Source organism: Rhinopithecus bieti, unplaced genomic scaffold (assembly GCF_001698545.2).
Source record: "Rhinopithecus bieti isolate Rb0 unplaced genomic scaffold, ASM169854v2 scaffold_10548, whole genome shotgun sequence".
Taxonomy (NCBI): domain Eukaryota; kingdom Metazoa; phylum Chordata; class Mammalia; order Primates; family Cercopithecidae; genus Rhinopithecus; species Rhinopithecus bieti.
The window spans coordinates 1,897,654-1,915,888 of NW_016806834.1; the positions used below are offsets into that span (position 1 = coordinate 1,897,654).

General features: G+C 46.8%; 1 protein-coding gene across 2 annotated transcripts; it reads left to right on the forward strand.

Annotated features, from left to right (window-relative positions):
- Positions 1-5,096: 5,096 nt before the first annotated feature.
- MCL1 (MCL1 apoptosis regulator, BCL2 family member) lies at positions 5,097-10,334 on the forward strand. 2 transcript variants are annotated; one of them, XM_017877786.1, is made up of 3 exons: positions 5,097-6,049; positions 6,400-6,647; positions 7,420-10,334. In XM_017877786.1, the coding sequence occupies exons 1-3, from the start codon at positions 5,362-5,364 to the stop codon at positions 7,534-7,536; spliced, it is 1,053 nt and encodes a 350-aa protein (XP_017733275.1). In that variant the 5' UTR covers positions 5,097-5,361; the 3' UTR covers positions 7,537-10,334. The 2 variants fall into 2 exon arrangements, with proteins under 2 accessions (XP_017733275.1, XP_017733276.1); XM_017877787.1 differs by lacking the exon at positions 6,400-6,647 and having other exon boundaries at positions 7,420-7,547.
- The last annotated feature ends 7,901 nt before the right edge of the window (positions 10,335-18,235 follow it).

Below are 18,235 nucleotides of genomic sequence, written 5' to 3' on the forward strand. Positions count from 1 at the left end.
GTTTTCACCAGGTTAGGCAGGATGGTCTCGATTTCCTGACCTCGTGATCCGCCTGTCTCGGCCTCCCAAAGTGCTGGGATTACAGGCTTGAGCCACCGTGCCCGGCCTGTGCCCAGTTAATTTTTGTATTTTTAGTAGAGATGGGGTTTCACCATGTTGGATAGTCACGATCTCCTGACCTCATGATCCCACCACCTCGGCCTCCCAAAGTGCTGGGATTACAAGCATGAGACACCACACCTAGCCTGGCCCCATCGCACTTTTCTATATATCCCACGTTGGTAAACATTCAGGTTCATCCATTCAACAATGGAGTGTCTGCCATGGGTCAGGTATGGCTGGGGTTACGAAGAGAAGTACGTTAAGTGCTCTCATCAAGTGGACAACCAGAGAGAGTAATAAAATTGAAGAATAGCCAGTATAGAAGAAGGAAAATCAGGAGTGTGTGGTATACTAAAAAGCACAGGAAGAAAGTGTTTCCATACAAGAATAATCAACCAAGTCAAATACTGCTGAAAAGTATAAGGAGGGCTGCAAATTGACCACTGAGACATGGCAATGTAGAGGTCACAGATAACCTTGACAAGTTTCAGTGGTGAGAATCAAAGCTTCATAGGAGTGGGTTCAAGACAGAAAAGGAGGTGAGGAGGTTGCTATACAAAGGAACATCAGGCTGGGCACAATGGCTCATGCCTGTAATCCCACTTTGGAAGGCTGAGGCGGGAGGATGGCTTGACTCCAGGAGTTTATACTAACCTGGGCAACAGTGAGACCCCATCTCTGCCAAAAATAAATTTTTAAAAGTTAGCTGGATGTGATGGTACATGTCTGTAGTCCTAGCTACTTGGGAGGCTGAGGTGCTCAGATGTTCAGTGCTGCAGTGAGCCATGACTGCACCACTGTACTCCAGCCTGAACAGAGCAAAACCCTGTCTATGCCGGGCGTGGTGGCTAACGCCTGTAATCCCAGCACTTTGGGAGGCCGAGGCAGGTGGATCATGAGGTCAGGAGTTCAAGACCAGCCTGGCCAACATAGTGAAACCCCATCTCTACTGAAAATACAAAAACTAGCTGGGTGTGATGGCACAGGCCTGTAGTCCCAGCTATTCGGGAGGCTGAGGCAGAATTGCTTGAACCTAGGAGGTGGAGGTTGCAGTGAGCCAAGACTGCACCATTGCACTCCAGCCTGGGCAACAAAGTGAGACTCCATCTCAAAACTAACAAAACAAACAAACAAACAAACAAAAATCCTTTCTCTAAAAATAAAATAAAATGGGCCGGGCACAGTGTCTCATGCCTGTAATCCCAGCACTTTGGGAGGCTGAGGCGGGCAGATCACAAGGTCAGGAGTTCAAGACCAGCCTGACCAATATGGTGAAACCCTGTATCTACTAAAAATATAAAATTAGCTGGGCATAGTGGCACGGCCCTGTAATCCCAGCTACTCAGGAGGCTGAGGCAGGAGAATCGCTTGAACCTGGGAGGCGGAGGTTGCAGTGATCTGAGATCGCGCCACTGTACTCCAACCTGGGCGAAAGAGCAAGACTCCATCTCAAAAAAAAAAAAAAGCTGGGCGCAGTGGCTCACATCTGTCATCCCACCACTTTGGGAGGCCAAGGCAGGCAGATCACGAGGTCATGAGTTCGAGACTGGCCTGGCTAACATAGTGAAACCCCATCTCTACTAAAAATACAAAAATTAGCCGGGCATGGTGGTTGCACACCTGTAGTTCCAGCTACTTGGGAGCTGAGGCAGGAGAACCGCTTGAACCCAGGAGGCGGAGTTTGTGGTAAGCCGAGATTATGCCACTGCACTCCAGCCTGGGCAACACAGCAAGACTCCATTTCAAAAAAATAATAAAATTTATTTGAAACTGGGTGTGGTGGCTCAGGCTTGTAATCCCAGCTATTCAAGAGGCTCAGGTGGGAGGGTCCCTTGAGGCCAGGAGTTGGAGACCATCCTGGATAACATAGCAAGACTTCGTTTCTTTTTTTTTTTTTGAGACAGAGTCTCACTCTGTTGCCCAGGCTGGAGTGCAGTGGCACGATCTTGGGTCACTGCAAGCTCTGCCTCCTGGGTTTACACCCTTCTCCTGCCTCAGCCTCCCAAGTAGCTGGGACTACAGGCACCCGCCACCAGGCCCGGCTAATTTTTTGTATTTTTGTTTCAGTAGAGAACGGGGTTTCACCGTGTTGGCCAGGATGGTCTCGATCGCCTAACCTCGTGATCTGCCTGCCTCGGCCTCCCAAAGTGCTGGGGTTACAGGTGTGAGCTACCACGCCTGGCCAAGACTTCATTTCTTAACAAATAGGGCCAGGTACAATGGCTCATGGCTATAATCCTAGCACTTCGGGAGGCCAAGGAGGGCAGATGGCTTGAGGCCAGGAGTTCGATATTGGCCTGGACAACATGGTGAAACCCCATCTCTACAAAAAAACACAAAAATTAGCCAGGCAAGGTGGTGCTGGCCTGTAGTCCCAGCTACTTGGGAGGCTGAGGTAGGAGGACCACTTGAGCTCAGGAGGTCGAGGTTGCAGTGAGCTGAGATTGCACAACTGCACTCCAGCCTGAGCAACATGGTGATACCCGTCTCAAAAAATAATAATAAATAATGAATAAAATGCAATTTATTTTAAAGTGTAACTTACATTTCCCTTTTTAGCCTCTGTAAAAGGAAAAACCATTGCTCTTCCTATTTCCTCAATCTCTTTCCACTTTACCACCTGATAAAATTTTACTTTATAAAGCATGACAGCAAAACTACCTCCTCCATAACACTTTCCTCTAGCTCTCTCAGCCCAAAGTGAATTTCCCAACCTCTTAACTCCTAAATGAAGTTGTTAATGCCTTGTGTAGAGCATACATTCCATCTCACATTATGGTTAGTTTCTGTGTAAGATTAGACGTTCCTTAAATAGAGAAACCATTTCTTATTCACTACAACCACAGAATGCTGTATCCTCACCGCTCATACTACAAACCCCTGTGGTTCTAGGTCCTGCCCAAAACATAACTGGGTGGTATGGACACCGTATTGCCTTACTGAACTGTGACATTTTGGGGATTAGGAACTTTTGGCCAAGCGGGTGACTCACGCCTATAATTCCAACACTTTATTTATTTTGAGATGGCGTTTCGCTCTTATTGTCCAGGCTAGAGTGCAATGGCACAATCTCGGCTCACCGCAACCTTCGCCTCACAGGTTCAAGCGATTCTCCCGCCTCAGCCTCCCAAGTAGCTGGGATTACAGGCACGTGCCACCACGGCCCGGCTAATTTTGTATTTTTAGTAGAGATGGAGTTTCTCCATGTTGGTCGGGCTGGTCTCAAACTCCCTACCTCAGATGTTCCGCCCACCTTGGCCTCCCAAAGTGCCGGGATTACAGGCTGGGATTTTTTTTTTTTTTTGAGACGGAGTCTTGCTCTGTTGCCCAGGCTGGAGTGCAGTGGCACTATCTCGGCTCACTGCAACCTCCGTCTCTCAGGTTCAAGCAGTTCTCCTGTCTTAGCCTCCAGAGTAGCTGGGATTACAGGTGTGCACCACCACACCCATCTAATTTTTGTGTTTTTAGTAGAGACAGCGTTTTGCCATGTTTCCCAGGCTGGTCTCTAACTCCTGGGCTCAAGCAATCCACCCACTTCAGCCTCCCAAAGTGCTGGGATTATTGGCATGAGGCACAGAGCCCGGCCTGTAATCCCAACACTTTGGGAGGCCAAGGTAGGAGGATCACCTGAGCCCAGGAGTTCAAGACCAGCCTGGGCAAAATAGCGATACCCCATCTCTACAAGAAATAAAAAAATTAGCCAAGCCTGGTGGCATGCACCTGTGTTCCTAGCTACTCGCGAGGCTGAGGTGGGAGGATCACTTCAGCCCAGGAACCCAGGAGGCTGAGGCAGCAATCAGCCCTGATGGTGCCACTGCACTCCAGCCTAGGTGACAAGGCAAGTCCTCATCTCAAAACATTTTTAAAAAGTGAGCTTGCTTACCTTTCCTATGTCTCTCAGCACCTTGCTTTCGAATTTTAGCTATTATTTTTACAGATCTTTTAACAAAAGGCTGCTTTAATTAACGTTAACATACATGGAATATAACAGGATCCTTTTTCCCAAGGGCTTTACAAACCTCTAGAGTCAAATGTGCCTATCAGCACAAAAATAAATGGTGTCAACCGGGTGCGTTGACTCACGCCTGTAATCCCAGCACTTTAAGAGGCTGAGGCAGGCGAATGACCTGAGGCCAGGAGTTCGAGACCAGCCTGGCCAACATGGTGAAACCACATCTCTACTAAAAATGCAATAATCAGCCTGGCGAGGTGGCTCACAACTGTAATCCCAGCACCTTGGGAGGCCGAGACAGGTGGGTCACTTGAGGACACGAGTTCGAGACCAGCCTGGCCAACATGGTGAAACCCCCATCTCTACTAAAAATACAAAAACTAGCCGGCTGTGGTGGCGCACGCCTGTAATCCCAGCTACTCGGGAGGCTGAGGTACGAGAGTCATCTGAACGTGGGAGGCGGAGCTTGTAGTAAGCCGAGATCACGCCACTGCACTCCAGCCTGGGCAACAGAGCTAGACTCTGTCTCAAAACATACAAAAATGGTGTCAAGACTCTCAGACGAGTTGCTAACGGAGTAAGGCCTATATGTAAATAGCGCCAAAGACTATGCAACAGAGATGGAAGAAGCAAGCAGGGAGGCAGGAATAGTTTAGTCGTGGCAGTTTTAGCTTAGTCCACTTATATAAATGGTTCTTTAGGGTAGTACATGGAGCATCCTCATTTCCAAACATTGAACTGAGAGCTGTGCAAAATAACCACAAGTCTCCAACTATGCCCCCTTAATTATCTTGTTCCTATCCATCACTAAACTTCCTGGTCCTCTTCCTTCAATCCCTGTTAGAAAATGGTTGAAATTTTGATTTGGTAAAAAAGCTCTGGCGAAAACCAGTAAAAGGGGCACGCGAATCAGGTCTCAGGGAAGCACAGAGGTAGCCACTAGAAGGCCCGAGATGCTCATGGTAAGAGCTCGAGCCCGGGAGCCCAGGCGCTCGGAGCCGCCGTTACGTAACCGGCACCCAGAGCCTCGGAAGACCGGAAGGCCCCGCTCAGGCCCTGACCCCGCCCCGGCGCGACAGCCGGTAGGTGCCGTGCGCAACCCTCCGGAAGCTGCCGCCCCTTTCCCCTTTTATGGGAATACTTTTTTAAAAAAAATTAGAGTTCGCTGACGCCACCCCGTAGGACTGGCCGCCCTAAAACCGTGATCAAGGAGCTCCTCGCCACTTCTCACTTCCGCTTCCTTCCAGTAAGGATTTGGGGTCTTCCCCAGTTTTCTTGCCAGGTGGCGGCGGCGGCGACGACTGGCGATGTTTGGCTTCAAAAGAAACGCGGTAATCGGACTCAACCTCTACTGTGGGGGGGCCGGCTTGGGGGCCGGCAGCGGCGGCGCCACCCCTCCGGGAGGGCGGCTTTTGGCTACGGAGAAGGAGGCCTCGGCCCGGCGAGAGATAGGGGGAGGGGAGGCCGGCACGGTGATTGGCGAAAGCGCCGGCGCAAGCCCCCCGGCCGCCCTCACGCCAGACGCCCGGAGGGTCGCGCGGCCGCCGCCCATTGGCGCCGAGGTCCCCGACGTCACCGGGACCCCCGCGAGGCTGCTTTTCTTTGCGCCCACCCGCCGCGCGGCGCCTCTTGAGGAGATGGAAGCCCCGGCCGCCGACGCCATCATGTCGCCCGAAGAGGAGCTGGACGGGTACGAGCCGGAGCCTCTCGGGAAGCGGCCGGCTGTCCTGCCCCTGCTGGAGTTGGTCGGGGAATCTGGTAATAGCTCCAGTACGGATGGGTCACTACCCTCGACGCCGCCGCCAGCAGAGGAGGAGGAGGACGAGTTGTACCGGCAGTCACTGGAAATTATCTCTCGGTACCTTCGGGAGCAGGCCACCGGCGCCAAGGACACAAAGCCAATGGGCAGGTCTGGGGCCACCAGCAGGAAGGCTCTGGAGACCTTACGACGGGTGGGGGATGGCGTGCAGCGCAACCACGAGACGGCTTTCCAAGGTAAGGGGGTTCATGAATCGCCAAGGCCTCACTCCCTTTTTTCCATCTCTCTCTGGACTCACCCGCCGAGGGTGGGTGGAAACCGAAACGAGTCAGTGTTGAAACGTGTCTCATCCTATTCCTGAAACCAGAATATTCTGGCCTTGAGTCATTGTTTCCGCCCATCTTGATTCTTTTGGAAATGGCAGCTCTTGTTCAAAGACCGGAAAGGGTGGGATGTCAATTCTAAGTGGGGTCGACCTGAGTTCTATAAATCCCGGTAGCGACTTTCCCGCCGTGGGTGGGCAGGCGAATCTTGCGCCGGTTTAGACAAAGGAGGCCGTGAGGACCTGCATGCTTTTCTTTCCCAGGCATGCTTCGGAAACTGGACATCAAAAACGAAGACGATGTCAAATCTTTATCTCGAGTGATGGTCCATGTTTTCAGCGACGGCGTAACAAACTGGGGCAGGATTGTGACTCTCATTTCTTTTGGTGCCTTTGTGGCTAAACACTTGAAGACCATAAACCAAGAAAGTTGCATCGAACCATTAGCAGAAAGTATCACAGACGTTCTCGTAAGGACAAAACGGGACTGGCTAGTTAAACAAAGAGGCTGGGTAAGTTTTCCTTAAGGATGAAAGGGGCCTTGGAGTGGAAGTAGAATGAAGGATTTTTTTAGAGGTGGGGATATCTAAAGGTTTTTATGACGCACGGCTGTTTGCAGGCTCTAACTAAAGGACCATTGTTTATTTGATAATGATTTAAGTAGTGGATTCTTAGAGATAGTGGTATGGCGGTCTTGAATTGTATCAAAAATCTTGGTTTTCTCTAGGCTATTTTTTGGTCCAGTTCAGTTGAATACTCTTCAGTGGATTCAAACCATGAAGAAATAAGTCACCAGGGGAGGATAGCTGAAATACATTCCTAAGGCGCTCCCTGTTCTAATTGAGAAGATAGGGGGTGGACCTTGCGTTTTAAACAGAAACCCAGATCTGATGCAGGATGTACTTAACTACGTTGAGAAAAACTGATCTTCGCAGTTGAGGTGTTACTAAAATATTAGGTGGTGGAGATTTGACAATAAGTGTTTTAGTCTTTTACCTCATGGGAACTCTGGAAGTCCTTTGGTTTGGATAAATCCTAATATGACCAAGATAGTACTGTAAAATGAAGTTTAACTATCATGGGTGCCCACTTAAAAAAAACTGAAGGAACTTAAAATTCTTTTTTTTTTTTTTTTTTTTTTTTTGGCCCCGGGTGAATAACAATTGGTTTACTATTGTTTTAGGGGGAATCCTTAGATATTCTAATTTACCTTCTTTCTGGATAGTAGTGTTAAGAGAGCAGAAACCCGTACTTGAAAATGTGCTTTTCTTTTTTGTTTTGTAGGATGGGTTTGTGGAGTTCTTCCATGTAGAGGACCTAGAAGGTGGCATCAGAAATGTGCTGCTGGCTTTTGCAGGTGTTGCTGGAGTAGGAGCTGGTTTGGCATATCTAATAAGATAGCCTTACTGTAAGTGCAATAGTTGACTTTTAACCACCACCAACAACCACCAAAACCAGTTTATGCAGTTGGACTCCAAGCTGTAACTTCCAAGAGGTGCACCCTAGCAACCTAGCCAGAAAAGCAAGTGGCAAGAGGATTATGGCTAACAAGAATAAATACATGGGAAAAGTGCTCCCCATTGATTGAAGAGTCACTGTCTGAAAGAAGCAAAGCTCAGTTTCAGCAGCAAACAAACTTTGTTTGGGAAGCTATGGAGGAGGACTTTTAGATTTAGTGAAGATGGTAGGGTGGAAAGACTTAATTTCCTTGTTGAGAACAGGAAAGTGGCCAGTAGTCAGGCAAGTCATAGAATTGATTACCCGCCGAATTCATTAATTTCCTGTAGTGTTAAGAGAAGCACTAACAATGCCAGTGACCTGTGTAAAAGCTACAAGGAATAGAACTATGACTGTAAGCCTCAGTACTGTACAAGGGAAGCTTTTCCTCTGTATAATTAGCTTTCCCAGTATACTTCTTGAAATAGAAAGTCCAAGTGTTCAGGACTTTTATACCTGTTATACTTTGGCTTGGTTTCCATGATTCTTACTTCATTAGCCTAGTTTATGGCCAATAATACTTGATGGAAGACTCAGTAATTAGTTATGAATATGGATATCCTCAATTCTTAAGACAATTTGTAAATGTATTTGTAAAAATTGTATATATTTTTACAGAAAGTCTATTTCTTTGCAACAATGAGAGTATCGAATTTACATTAGTTTTTTTCATACCCTTTTGAACTTTGCAACTTCCGTAATTAGGAACCTGTTTCTTACAGCTGTTCTATGCTAAACTTGTTCTGTTCAGTTCTAGAGTGTATACAGAACGAATTGATGTGTAACTGTATGCAAACTGGTTGTAGTGGAACCAATCTGAAAAACTATGCAGGTTTAAATTTTCTTATCTGATTTTGGTAAGTATTCCTTAGATATGTTTTTCTTTGAAAACCTGGGATTGAGAGGTTGATGAATGGAAATTCTTTCACTTCATTATATGCAAGTTTTCAATAATTAGGTCTAAGTGGAGTTTTAAGGTTACTGATGACTTACAAATAATGGGCTCTGATTGGGCAATACTCATTTGAGTTCCTTCCATTTGACCTAATTTAACTGGTGAAATTTAAACTGAATTCATGAGCTCATCTTTAAAGCTTTTACTGAAAGGTTTTCAGCTGTTCCGAATGGAACTCGTTAGCCGTGTGCATATAAAAAGATCACATCAGGTGGATGGAGAGACATTTGATCCCTTGTTTGCTTAATAAATTGTAAAATGATGGCTTGGAAAAGCAAGCAAGTCTAACCATGGTGCTATTATTAGGCTTGTTACACACACAGGTCTAAGCCTAGTATGTCAATAAAACAAATACTTACTGTTTTGTTTCTATTAATGATTCCCAAACTTTGTTTCAGATTTTTGCATTGGCATCTTTGGATTTCAGTCTTGATGTTTGTTCTATCAGACTTACCTTTTATTTCCTGTCCTTCCTTGAAATTGCTGCTTGTTCTGCTCCCTCAACAGATATTTATATCAAGTCCTACAGCTTTCCCCTGCCATCCCTTTCTAGCCCTTTTAGATTTTGGCACTGTGAAACCCTGCTGGGAACCTGAGTGACCCTCCCTCCCTGCCAAGAGTCCACAGACCTTTCATCTCTCATGAACTTTATCCTGTTAGCAGGTGGTAATACCATGGGTGCTGTGACACTAACAGTCATTGAGGGGTGGGAGGAAGTCCCTTTTCCTTGGACTGGTATCTTTTCAACTATTGTTTTATCCTGTTTTTGGGGGAAATGTGTCAAAAGTCCCCTCAGGAATTTTCAGAGGAGGGAACATCTTACGAGGCTTTCTCTAAAGTTTCCTTTGTATATGAGTATGCTCACTTAAATTTACAGAACGAGGTGAGCTGTGTTAAACCTCAGTTTAAAAGCTACTGATAAACTGAAGAAAGTGTCTGTATTGGAACTAGGGTCATTTGAAAGCTTCAGTCTCTGAACATGACCTTGAGTCTGTGGACTCCATTTAAAAATAGGCATGAATAAGATGACTAAGAATGTAATGGGGAAGAATTGCCCTGCCTGCCCATCTCAGAGCCATAATGTCAACTTTGCTAGAGCTATTTTTACCTATGTATTTATCGTTCTTGATCATAAGCCACTTATTTATATCATGTATCTCTAAGGACCTAAAAGCACTTTATGTAGTTTTTAGTATTAATCTTAAGATCTAGTTACGGTAACTAAAACAGCCTGTCTCCCAAATCCAGTGGAAACAAGTGCATAGATGTGAATTGGTTTTTAGGTGCCCCACTTCCTAATTCATTAGGTGTGACTGTGGAAATACAGACAAGGATCTTAGTTGATATTTTGGGCTTAGGGCACCCCAAGTGGTTTGGGAAAGGAGGAGAGGAGTGGTGGGTTTATAGGGAGAGGAAGAGGCAGGTGGTCTAAGTGCTGACTGTCAGCTACATAGTTCAGGCAAATCCTCCAAAAGGGAAAGGGAGGGGCTGCTTAGAAGGATGGCGCTCTCAGTGACTACTTTTTGACTTCTGTTTGTCTTACGCTTCTCTCAGGGAAAAACATGCAGTCCTCTAGTTCATGTGCATTCTGTGGGGGTGAACACCTTGGTTCTGGCTAAACAGCTAGTACTTTGATAGCTGTGCCAGGAAAAGGACCAACTACAAACTAATGTTGGTTGTAAAATGTAGTGTGTTTCCCTAACTTCCTGTTTTTCCTGAGAAAGAAAATAAATCTTTTATTCAAATACAGGGTGTGACATGGGTCTTTTCTCATCGACGCCTCTTTTCCTTCCCCCTCTTAGGCAAACCTTTTAGAGAAGTCAGCTGAGCAAATATGTATAGGTGAATTCAAAGCAAAAGCCTCACAAAGCTGATTTGCCTTAGAGCAAAGGACAGTTCCTTTCTTCAATTCAAATTAGAGGTGTTGGGTTTTTAATTAAATATATTACTGCTGTACTTGGAGGAGTTCCTAAACCTCCAAGTAAAAAAAATCAAAAACCTTCTGAAAAAAAAAAGCAAAATCTCTGTCTTGATTTATTTATTTATTTTTTTGAGACGGGGTTTCGCTCTTGTTCCCCAGGCTGGAGTGCAATGGCGTGATCTCGGCTCACCACAACCTCTGCCTCCTGGGTTCAAGCAATTCTCCTGCCTCAGCCTCCCAAGTAGCTGCGATTACAAGCATGCGCCACCACACCCGGCTAATTTTGTATTTTTAGGGTTTCTCTGTGTTGGTCGGGCTGGTCTCGAACTCCCGACCTCAGGTGATCTGCCCACCTTTGCCTCCCAAAGTGCTGGGATTACAGGCATGAGCCACCATGCCCAACCTGTGTCTCCTGTTTTTGAATCACCAAGTGTTGGTTTGTTTTGTTTTGAGGCAGAGTCTCACTCTGTCGTCCAGGCTAGAGTGCAGTGGCACAATCTCGGCTCACTGTAACTTCAGCCTCCTGAGTAGCTGGGATCACAGGTGCCTGCCACCATCCCCGGCTAATTTTTTTTTTTTTTTTTTTTTTTAGATGGAGTCTTGCTCTGTCGCCCAGGCTGGAGTACAGAGGCGCGATCTCCACTTAGTGCAAGCTCCACCACCTCCCAGGTTCACACCATTCTCCTGCCTCAGCCTCCCGAGAAGCTGGGACTATAGGCGCCTGCCACCATACCTGGCTAATTTTTTTTTGTATTTTTAGTAGAGATGGGGTTTCACCGTGTTTGCCAGGATGGTCTCGATCTCCTGACCTCGTGATCCGCCCGCCTCGGCCTCCCAAAGTGCTGGGATTACAGGCGTGAGCCACCGCGCCCAGCCTGCCTGGCTAATTTTTGTATTTTTTAGTAGAGATGGGGTTTGCCATGTTGGTCAGGCTAGTCTCGAACTCCTGACCTCAGTGATCCACCTGCCTCAGCCTAAGCGCTAGGACTATAGGCCTGAGCCACCGCGCCTGTCCTTGATCTTGAGGTAAGAGGGTACTGTACAGCAGTTACTCTATCATAATACCTAAAATTAAAAGAGTTTTGATGGAAGTTCTTGGGAGCAGTGCTTTTCCCCTTGCATTTTCCAAAAGGAGGTAGAAAGAAGCCAGTCAATTTCAGAAACCCCTATCCTGCCTTTATTTTCGGGTACCTTGAAAGCAAGCTAAATCACCATGGAAATGTGCAAATGTGAGGTTTGCATACTTGGTTTTAAGCCTTGAGCACCAGATGCTAATCAGGCAGTCAGGATTCTGTGCCTTCCTGCATTCAGTTGCATTTCTATTTAAAAGCACGTTTTGGTTTGGAAGCCCCTTTCTGGAGCCTAACTACCAAAGGGCAGCAGCTTTTTGTATCATTACAAAGAAAGCTGTGTAAGTGCACTCCCAAGCCCAAGCCTTGGCCTGAGTTAAGTTAGTGCTATTGCTCCCGTTGATGTGCTATGATGTGAAGCCGTTTCTGGTACAGTGTTCCTTTGCTCAGCACCTTAAAAACTTGGATTTAATAGTAACTGGGTAACCTTAATCACTAGTAAGAATAAGCAACACTTCGCTGTATTTGACATAGCCAGACTTTCTCAGTTCCTGTTTTGTGTCTAGAGCAAGGTCTTCATACTGTTTTCGTTCACAAAATTTTTATTTAAAACAGTTGTGACAGCTGAAGCGTTTTACAAAATTAAAGTGAAATAACTTGTACAACTGGTGTGTAGCATGGCTCCAGCCAGATGCCCAAAGCACTAGCCATTAATTGCTAGAGTTCAGATGATCAGTTGAGTCTCTATCCTAGTCTTTACTTGTTCAATCATTATGGAACTTTGTTTCTAGAACACTGCCACTCTTCAAAGGCTTCTCAGTTTCAAAATCGAAAACTTAATTCTCTTCCTCTTAGTTTCAAAGTTGTTACAGTGTTATCTTACCTATGTGAAGTATGTGGAAAGTTGGGGGCTGGGGATTTTCCTCCAAGTGGATTAAGAAACAGCTCTCTGGTCTGGGCTCCGTGGCTCATGCCTGTAATCCCAGCACTTTAGGAGGCCGAGTTCGAGGCCAGTCTGGCCAACATAGTGAAACCCCATCTCTACTAAAAATACAAAAAAATTAGCTGGGCATGGTGGCGGGTGCCTGTAATCCCAGCTACTTGGGAGGCTGAGGCAGGAGAACCACATGAACCCAGGAGGAACCCCGGAGGCGGAGGTTGCAGTGAGCTGAGATTGTGCCACTGCACTTCAGCCCGGGTGACAGTGTGAGACTGTCTCAAAAAAAAAATAAAAGAAATATATTTCTGGTGCAGTGTCTCACGCCAGTAATCCCAGCACTTTGGGAGGCTGAAGTGGGCGGAACACGAGGTCAGGAGATCGAGACTATCCTGGCTAACACAGTGAAACCCCCATCTCTACAAAAAATACAAAAAATTAGCCAGGCAAGGTGGCGGACACCTGTAGTCCCAGCTACTCAGGAGGCTAAGGCAGGAGGATGGCATGAACCTGGGAGGCGGAGCTTGCAGTGAGCCAAGATTGCGCCACTGCACTCCAGCCTGGGCAATAGAGCTAGACTCCGTCTCAAAAAAAGAAACTCAAAAAAAGAGGCAGGGCGTGGTGACTGACGCCTGTAATCCCAACACTTTGGGAGGCCGAGGCAGGCAGATCACAAGGTCAGGAGTTCGAGACCCCCCCGGCCAATATGGTGAAACCCCATCTCCACTAAAAATACAAAAATTAGCCAGGTGTGGTGGCAGACACTTGTAGTCCCAGCTACTCAGGAGGCTCAGGCAGGAGAATTGCTTGAACTTGGGAGGCGGAGGTTGCAGTGAGCTGAGATCGGGCCACTGCACTCCAGCCTGGGACAGAGCGAGACAATGTCTCAAAAAGAAAAAAGAAAGAAAAACTCAAAAGATGACTGGGGAATAGTTCAAAATAAACATGACAACTACACGTCAAAAAGCTATAAAGGACATGGGGACATTTGCGGAAATTTATGGATTGTATGTTAGTACTGTATCCATGTTAAATTTCTTGAGTATTATACCTTGTTTTTAGGAGATGTGTGCTAAAGAATTTATGCATAACAAATCCCATAATGAGAAGGCAAATATGGCTAGATGTTAAAGTTTGCAATCTAGCTGGGCACAGTGGTTCATGCCTGTAACCCCAGCACTTTGGGAGGCCAAGGCAGGCAGATTGCTTAAACCCAGGAGTTTGAGACGAGCCTGGGCAACATGGTGAAACTCCATCTTTACAAAACATTAAAAAATTAGCTTGCATGGTAGCACATGCCTGTGGTCCCAGCTACTGGGGAGGCTGAGGTGGGAGGAGCTCTTGAGCTTACGAAGTCGAGGTTGCAGTGAGCTGAAATTCTGCCACTGCACTCCAGCCCGGACAACAGAGTGAGACCCTGTCTTAAAGAAAAAAAGAGGCCGGGCGCGGTGGCTCAAGCCTGTAATCCCAGCACTTTGGGAGGCCGACACGGGCGGATCACAAGGTCAGGAGATCGAGACCATCCTGTCTAACACGGTGAAACCCCGTCTCTACTAAAAATACAAAAAACTAGCCCAGTGAGGTGGTGGGCGCCTGTAGTCCCAGCTACTCTCGAGGCTGAGGCAGGAGAATGGCGTGAACCCAGGAGGCGGAGCTTGCAGTGAGCTGAGATCTGGCCACTGCACTCCAGCCTGGGCAACAGAGCAAGACTCCGTCTCAAAAAAAAAAAAGAAAAAGAAAAAAAGAAACACACACAAAGTTTACGACCTAGCAGGAGTCGTAGACATGGACAGAAATAATTAGAAGGCACTGTTCAAAGCACCCTAGGGCTGGGAGAAAGCAGGGCAACAACTTCTAGATGTAGAGGGTGGTAAAGAAGGCTTCATAAGAAATGTGAGGTGGGACCTTAAAAGATGAGTAACAAGTCCGGGTGCGGTGGCTCATACCTGTGATCCCAGCACTTTGGGAGGCAGAGGTGGGTAGATCACCTGAGGTCAGGAGTTCAAGACCAGTGTGGCCAACATGGCAAAACCCCGTCTCTACTAAAAATACAAAAGTTAGATGAGCGTGGTGGTGCACACCTGTAATCCTAGCTTCTTGCGGGGCTGAGGCTGGAGAATCATTTGAGCCTGGGAGTTGGAGGTTGCGGTGATCCGAGATTGCGCCACTGCACTCCAGCCTGGGCAACAACACAACGAGACTCACAAAAAAAAAGATGAGTAAGAAACATGCACCAAAGCATGGAATTGGGAAAGACCCTCTGGGTGTATGGAGATGGGAGGAGCAGGGATGGACTGTGTACACAATTTTCTTATCATTCCATCTTCCTTCCCTGCCTTCTTTCTTCGCTCATCGCTCTTGGTCAGTGAATACTGTATGTCTTCAGTTTTTCCCATCTCAGGCCTTATATAAAAATATCAGAGCCAGGCGCGGTGGCTCATGCCTGTAATTCCAGCACTTTGGGAGGCCGAGGCAGGCAGATCACCTGAGGTCAGGAGTTCGAGAATAGCCTGCCCAACATGGCGAAACCCCATCTCTACTAAAAATACAAAAAAATTAGCTGGGCATGGTGGCTGTAGGCCCAGCTACTCGGGAGGCTGAGGCACCAGAATCACTAGAACCCGGGAGGCGGAGCTTGCAGTGAGCCGAGATCACACCACTGCACTCCAGCCTGGGCGACAGAGCGAGACTCTATCTCAAAAAAAAAAAAAACAAAAATTGGCCAGGCACAGTTGTACGCACCTATAGTCCCAGATATTCTGGAGGCTAAGGTAGAAGAATCACTTGAGCCCTGGATTTCAGGGCTATAGTGTGCTGTGTTGATCTGGTGTTCACGCCAAGTTCTGCATCAACATGGTGACTTCCTGGGAGTGGGGGACCACCAGGTTGCCTAAGGAGGGGTGAACCTGCCCAGGTTGGAAATAGAGCTCGTCAAAACTCCTGTGCTCATCAGTAGTAGAATTGCACCTGTGAATAGCCACCGCCCTCCAGCATGGGCAACATAGCAAGACCCTGCCTCTTAATATAAAAATTGGAAAACACTGGTAGGGAAAAAAAGGCTCTTTGGTCTAAATAAGTCTGGATTGGGTATACATGACACACAACTGGATGGATTGTGTTTATTTAGGAAGTAGAAAAGACTCAATTGCTTCCTATATCATGTTAAAGTGGTGACTCTAAGCACACAATCTCAGGATCACAGCCATCTTTGAATCTAGACTGAAGGAGCTGGCATTGGCAGGCCTGGTTTGAATAAAGTTGCCCTTTATTTAAGAGCATCACCTAAGATAGGTCACTGAAGCCTCACTGTTCCTTCACCCTCTAGGTTTTACATAGGGAAAGGAACCAAGGTTTTGCCTAACAACACTATGCTGTCTGTAGAACAGAATTTTAATAAGAGCTCCCAAAAGTTACTTAACTGGAACCCCAAGATACTGAATGGTGGCTTCCACGCTCCCTGATCCTGTTCCCATGGGAGACTCAACTATTGCTATTCCCATCCTGATTCAAAAAACCAGTTTGCTCTAGCTGCCCAGACTTCCCCACAGGCTGCATTCTTGCCCATGAGCTCATTGTTTTGGCTTCTTTGCCTGTATAAATCTACTGCCAGTGCCAGAGGTCTCAGCCCGGGGCCCCCTAACTAGCTGGGGCTGCATTCCATTCAGAATTTCACCACCCCCACTTGGTGTGCTTCCCGCCCTCATGTGGTCACATGTGTATGTTTACTCAAGTTAGCCTGGGACAAGGTGTGCTGGGATAGAGAGCCAAGGAAGCAGAGAAGGAAAAGAATGTTTAACTGTTAGGTTTCATCCTGGATTAGATTTCAGTAAATATGCTTTCAGTTCTGTGCCCTAAGAAATGATAATTTTCTTATCTGGTAGGAGGAGCTGGTTTTGAAAATTTTGCTATACATTTCATAGTCTACCCTACTGGGCTGGTTATGACTCTCAGGTATTCATATTTGAAGAGGAGAATGCAGTTAATTCTCCCTGGGAAACACCGCATTCATATGCATTTTATTCCTGAAGCTCCCATGCCCAGATCTATCAGGCCTGCCTTTCTCAGCTCACACCGCCATCCTTTAGGTTGCCTGGAGCAATTCCCACCATCTCTGGCCCTTGGTGGAAATGGGGGGAGGGGAGACAGCTGGCCTGCTGCAAGGGAGCAGCTGTTCGGTTTCACTGCTTTGTTACTGAACTTTCCTGAGGGGAGGACACCTTGTTTATTTCCTTTTGCATGAGAGCCCAGATCTAAGGAAAGTGGGGCACACCTCAGGTGAAGGGTTGTGGAAAGAGCATTTCTCTTACTTTGCAGAGTTTGGGATTAATACTAAATGCTTAAGTGGTATACTCCTTTCCTCCACCCCCCTCTTCTTCATCTGTAAAAACAAAACCAAAAAACAAAACTGCAGGCTGCGGCCGTGGGAGGTGACTTTTTTTCATTTCTCAGAAATCCCTCATGAGGCAAAGCAGAGAAACAGAAAGAGGGAAACAACTTTGTGTCAAAATGAGGTTGTGTGTGTGTGTTTTGAAATGAAGTGGCTTGTTGTCAGCTTTAAGGAACAACAGCTCTGCAGAGGAGCCTGGTGATGGCGGGGAGGAGTGCTGGGCTACCTGCTTCCTTGCCCCTTGCCCCACTTCAAAGCTGGGTAGTTGGGGTCGGGTATGAAACAAGATGGAAGTCTCTGTATCTTCCCTTCCCCATCATGAACAATGAAAGGTATATCAGTGCTCCCGTATGAAAGAAAAATTTTACCAGTCACCGTGGCTCATGTCTGTAATCCCAGCACTTCGAAAGGCCGAGGTGGGTGGATCACCTGAGGTCAGGAGTTTGAGACCAGCCTGACCAACATGGCAAAATCCTGCCTCTACTAAAAATGGATGTAGTGCTGTGCACCTGTGGTCCCAGCTACTCGGGAGGTTGAGGCATGAGAATTGCTTGAACCTGGGATTCAGAGGTTGCAGTGAGCCTAGCGTGCTGCTGCACTCTAGCCTGGGCCAGCGAGACTATGTCTCAAAAAAAAAAAAAAAAGTAAATGCTTGTGGCTTACCATTATACGTAAGCCTATGTTTTTAAGACAGTGTACCTTACCAACAAAGACCAGGAAAACTGTCATTTCCTGGACCCAGGAAAATTGGCCAGGCGCAGTTGCACGCGCCTGTAGTCCCAGATAATCTGGAGGCTAAGGCAGAAGAATCACTTGAGCCCCGGAGTTCAGGGCTATAGTGTGCTGTGTTGATCTGGTGCTCACGCTAAGTTCTGCATCAACATGGTGACTTCCTGGGAGTGGGGGACCACCAGGTTGCCTAAGGAGGGGTGAACCTGCCCAGGTTGGAAATAGAGCTCGTCAAAACTCCTGTGCTCATCAGTAGTAGAATTGCACCTGTGAATAGTCACCGCCCTCCAGCATGGGCAGCATAGCAAGATCCTGCCTCTTAAGATAAAAATTGGAAAACACTGGTAGGGAAAAAAAGGCTCTTTGGTCTAAATAAGTCTGGATTGGGTATACATGACACACAACTATCATGAATTTGAAAGCATTTTTAATTTTTTGAAAGTTTGAAAAAGTTTAAACAATTTTAGCTGAAAAGTCCTGAAAGATATTTGAAAAAAAAAAAACAGCAAAAACACTTAAAACTATCCAAGGTTTGGGCTGTGCACAGTGGCTCATGCCTGTAATCCCAGCACTTTGGGAGGCCAAGGCGGGCAGATCACTTGAG

Excerpts from the sequence above, each read along its gene's own strand:
- MCL1 (XM_017877786.1), top strand. The coding sequence starts at position 5,362 with ATGTTTGGCTTCAAAAGAAACGCGGTAATCGGACTCAACCTCTACTGT. Across the intron at positions 6,050-6,399 it reads CCACGAGACGGCTTTCCAAG|GCATGCTTCGGAAACTGGAC; the intron begins GTAAGGGGGTTC and ends TTTCTTTCCCAG. Across the intron at positions 6,648-7,419 it reads TAGTTAAACAAAGAGGCTGG|GATGGGTTTGTGGAGTTCTT; the intron begins GTAAGTTTTCCT and ends TTTGTTTTGTAG.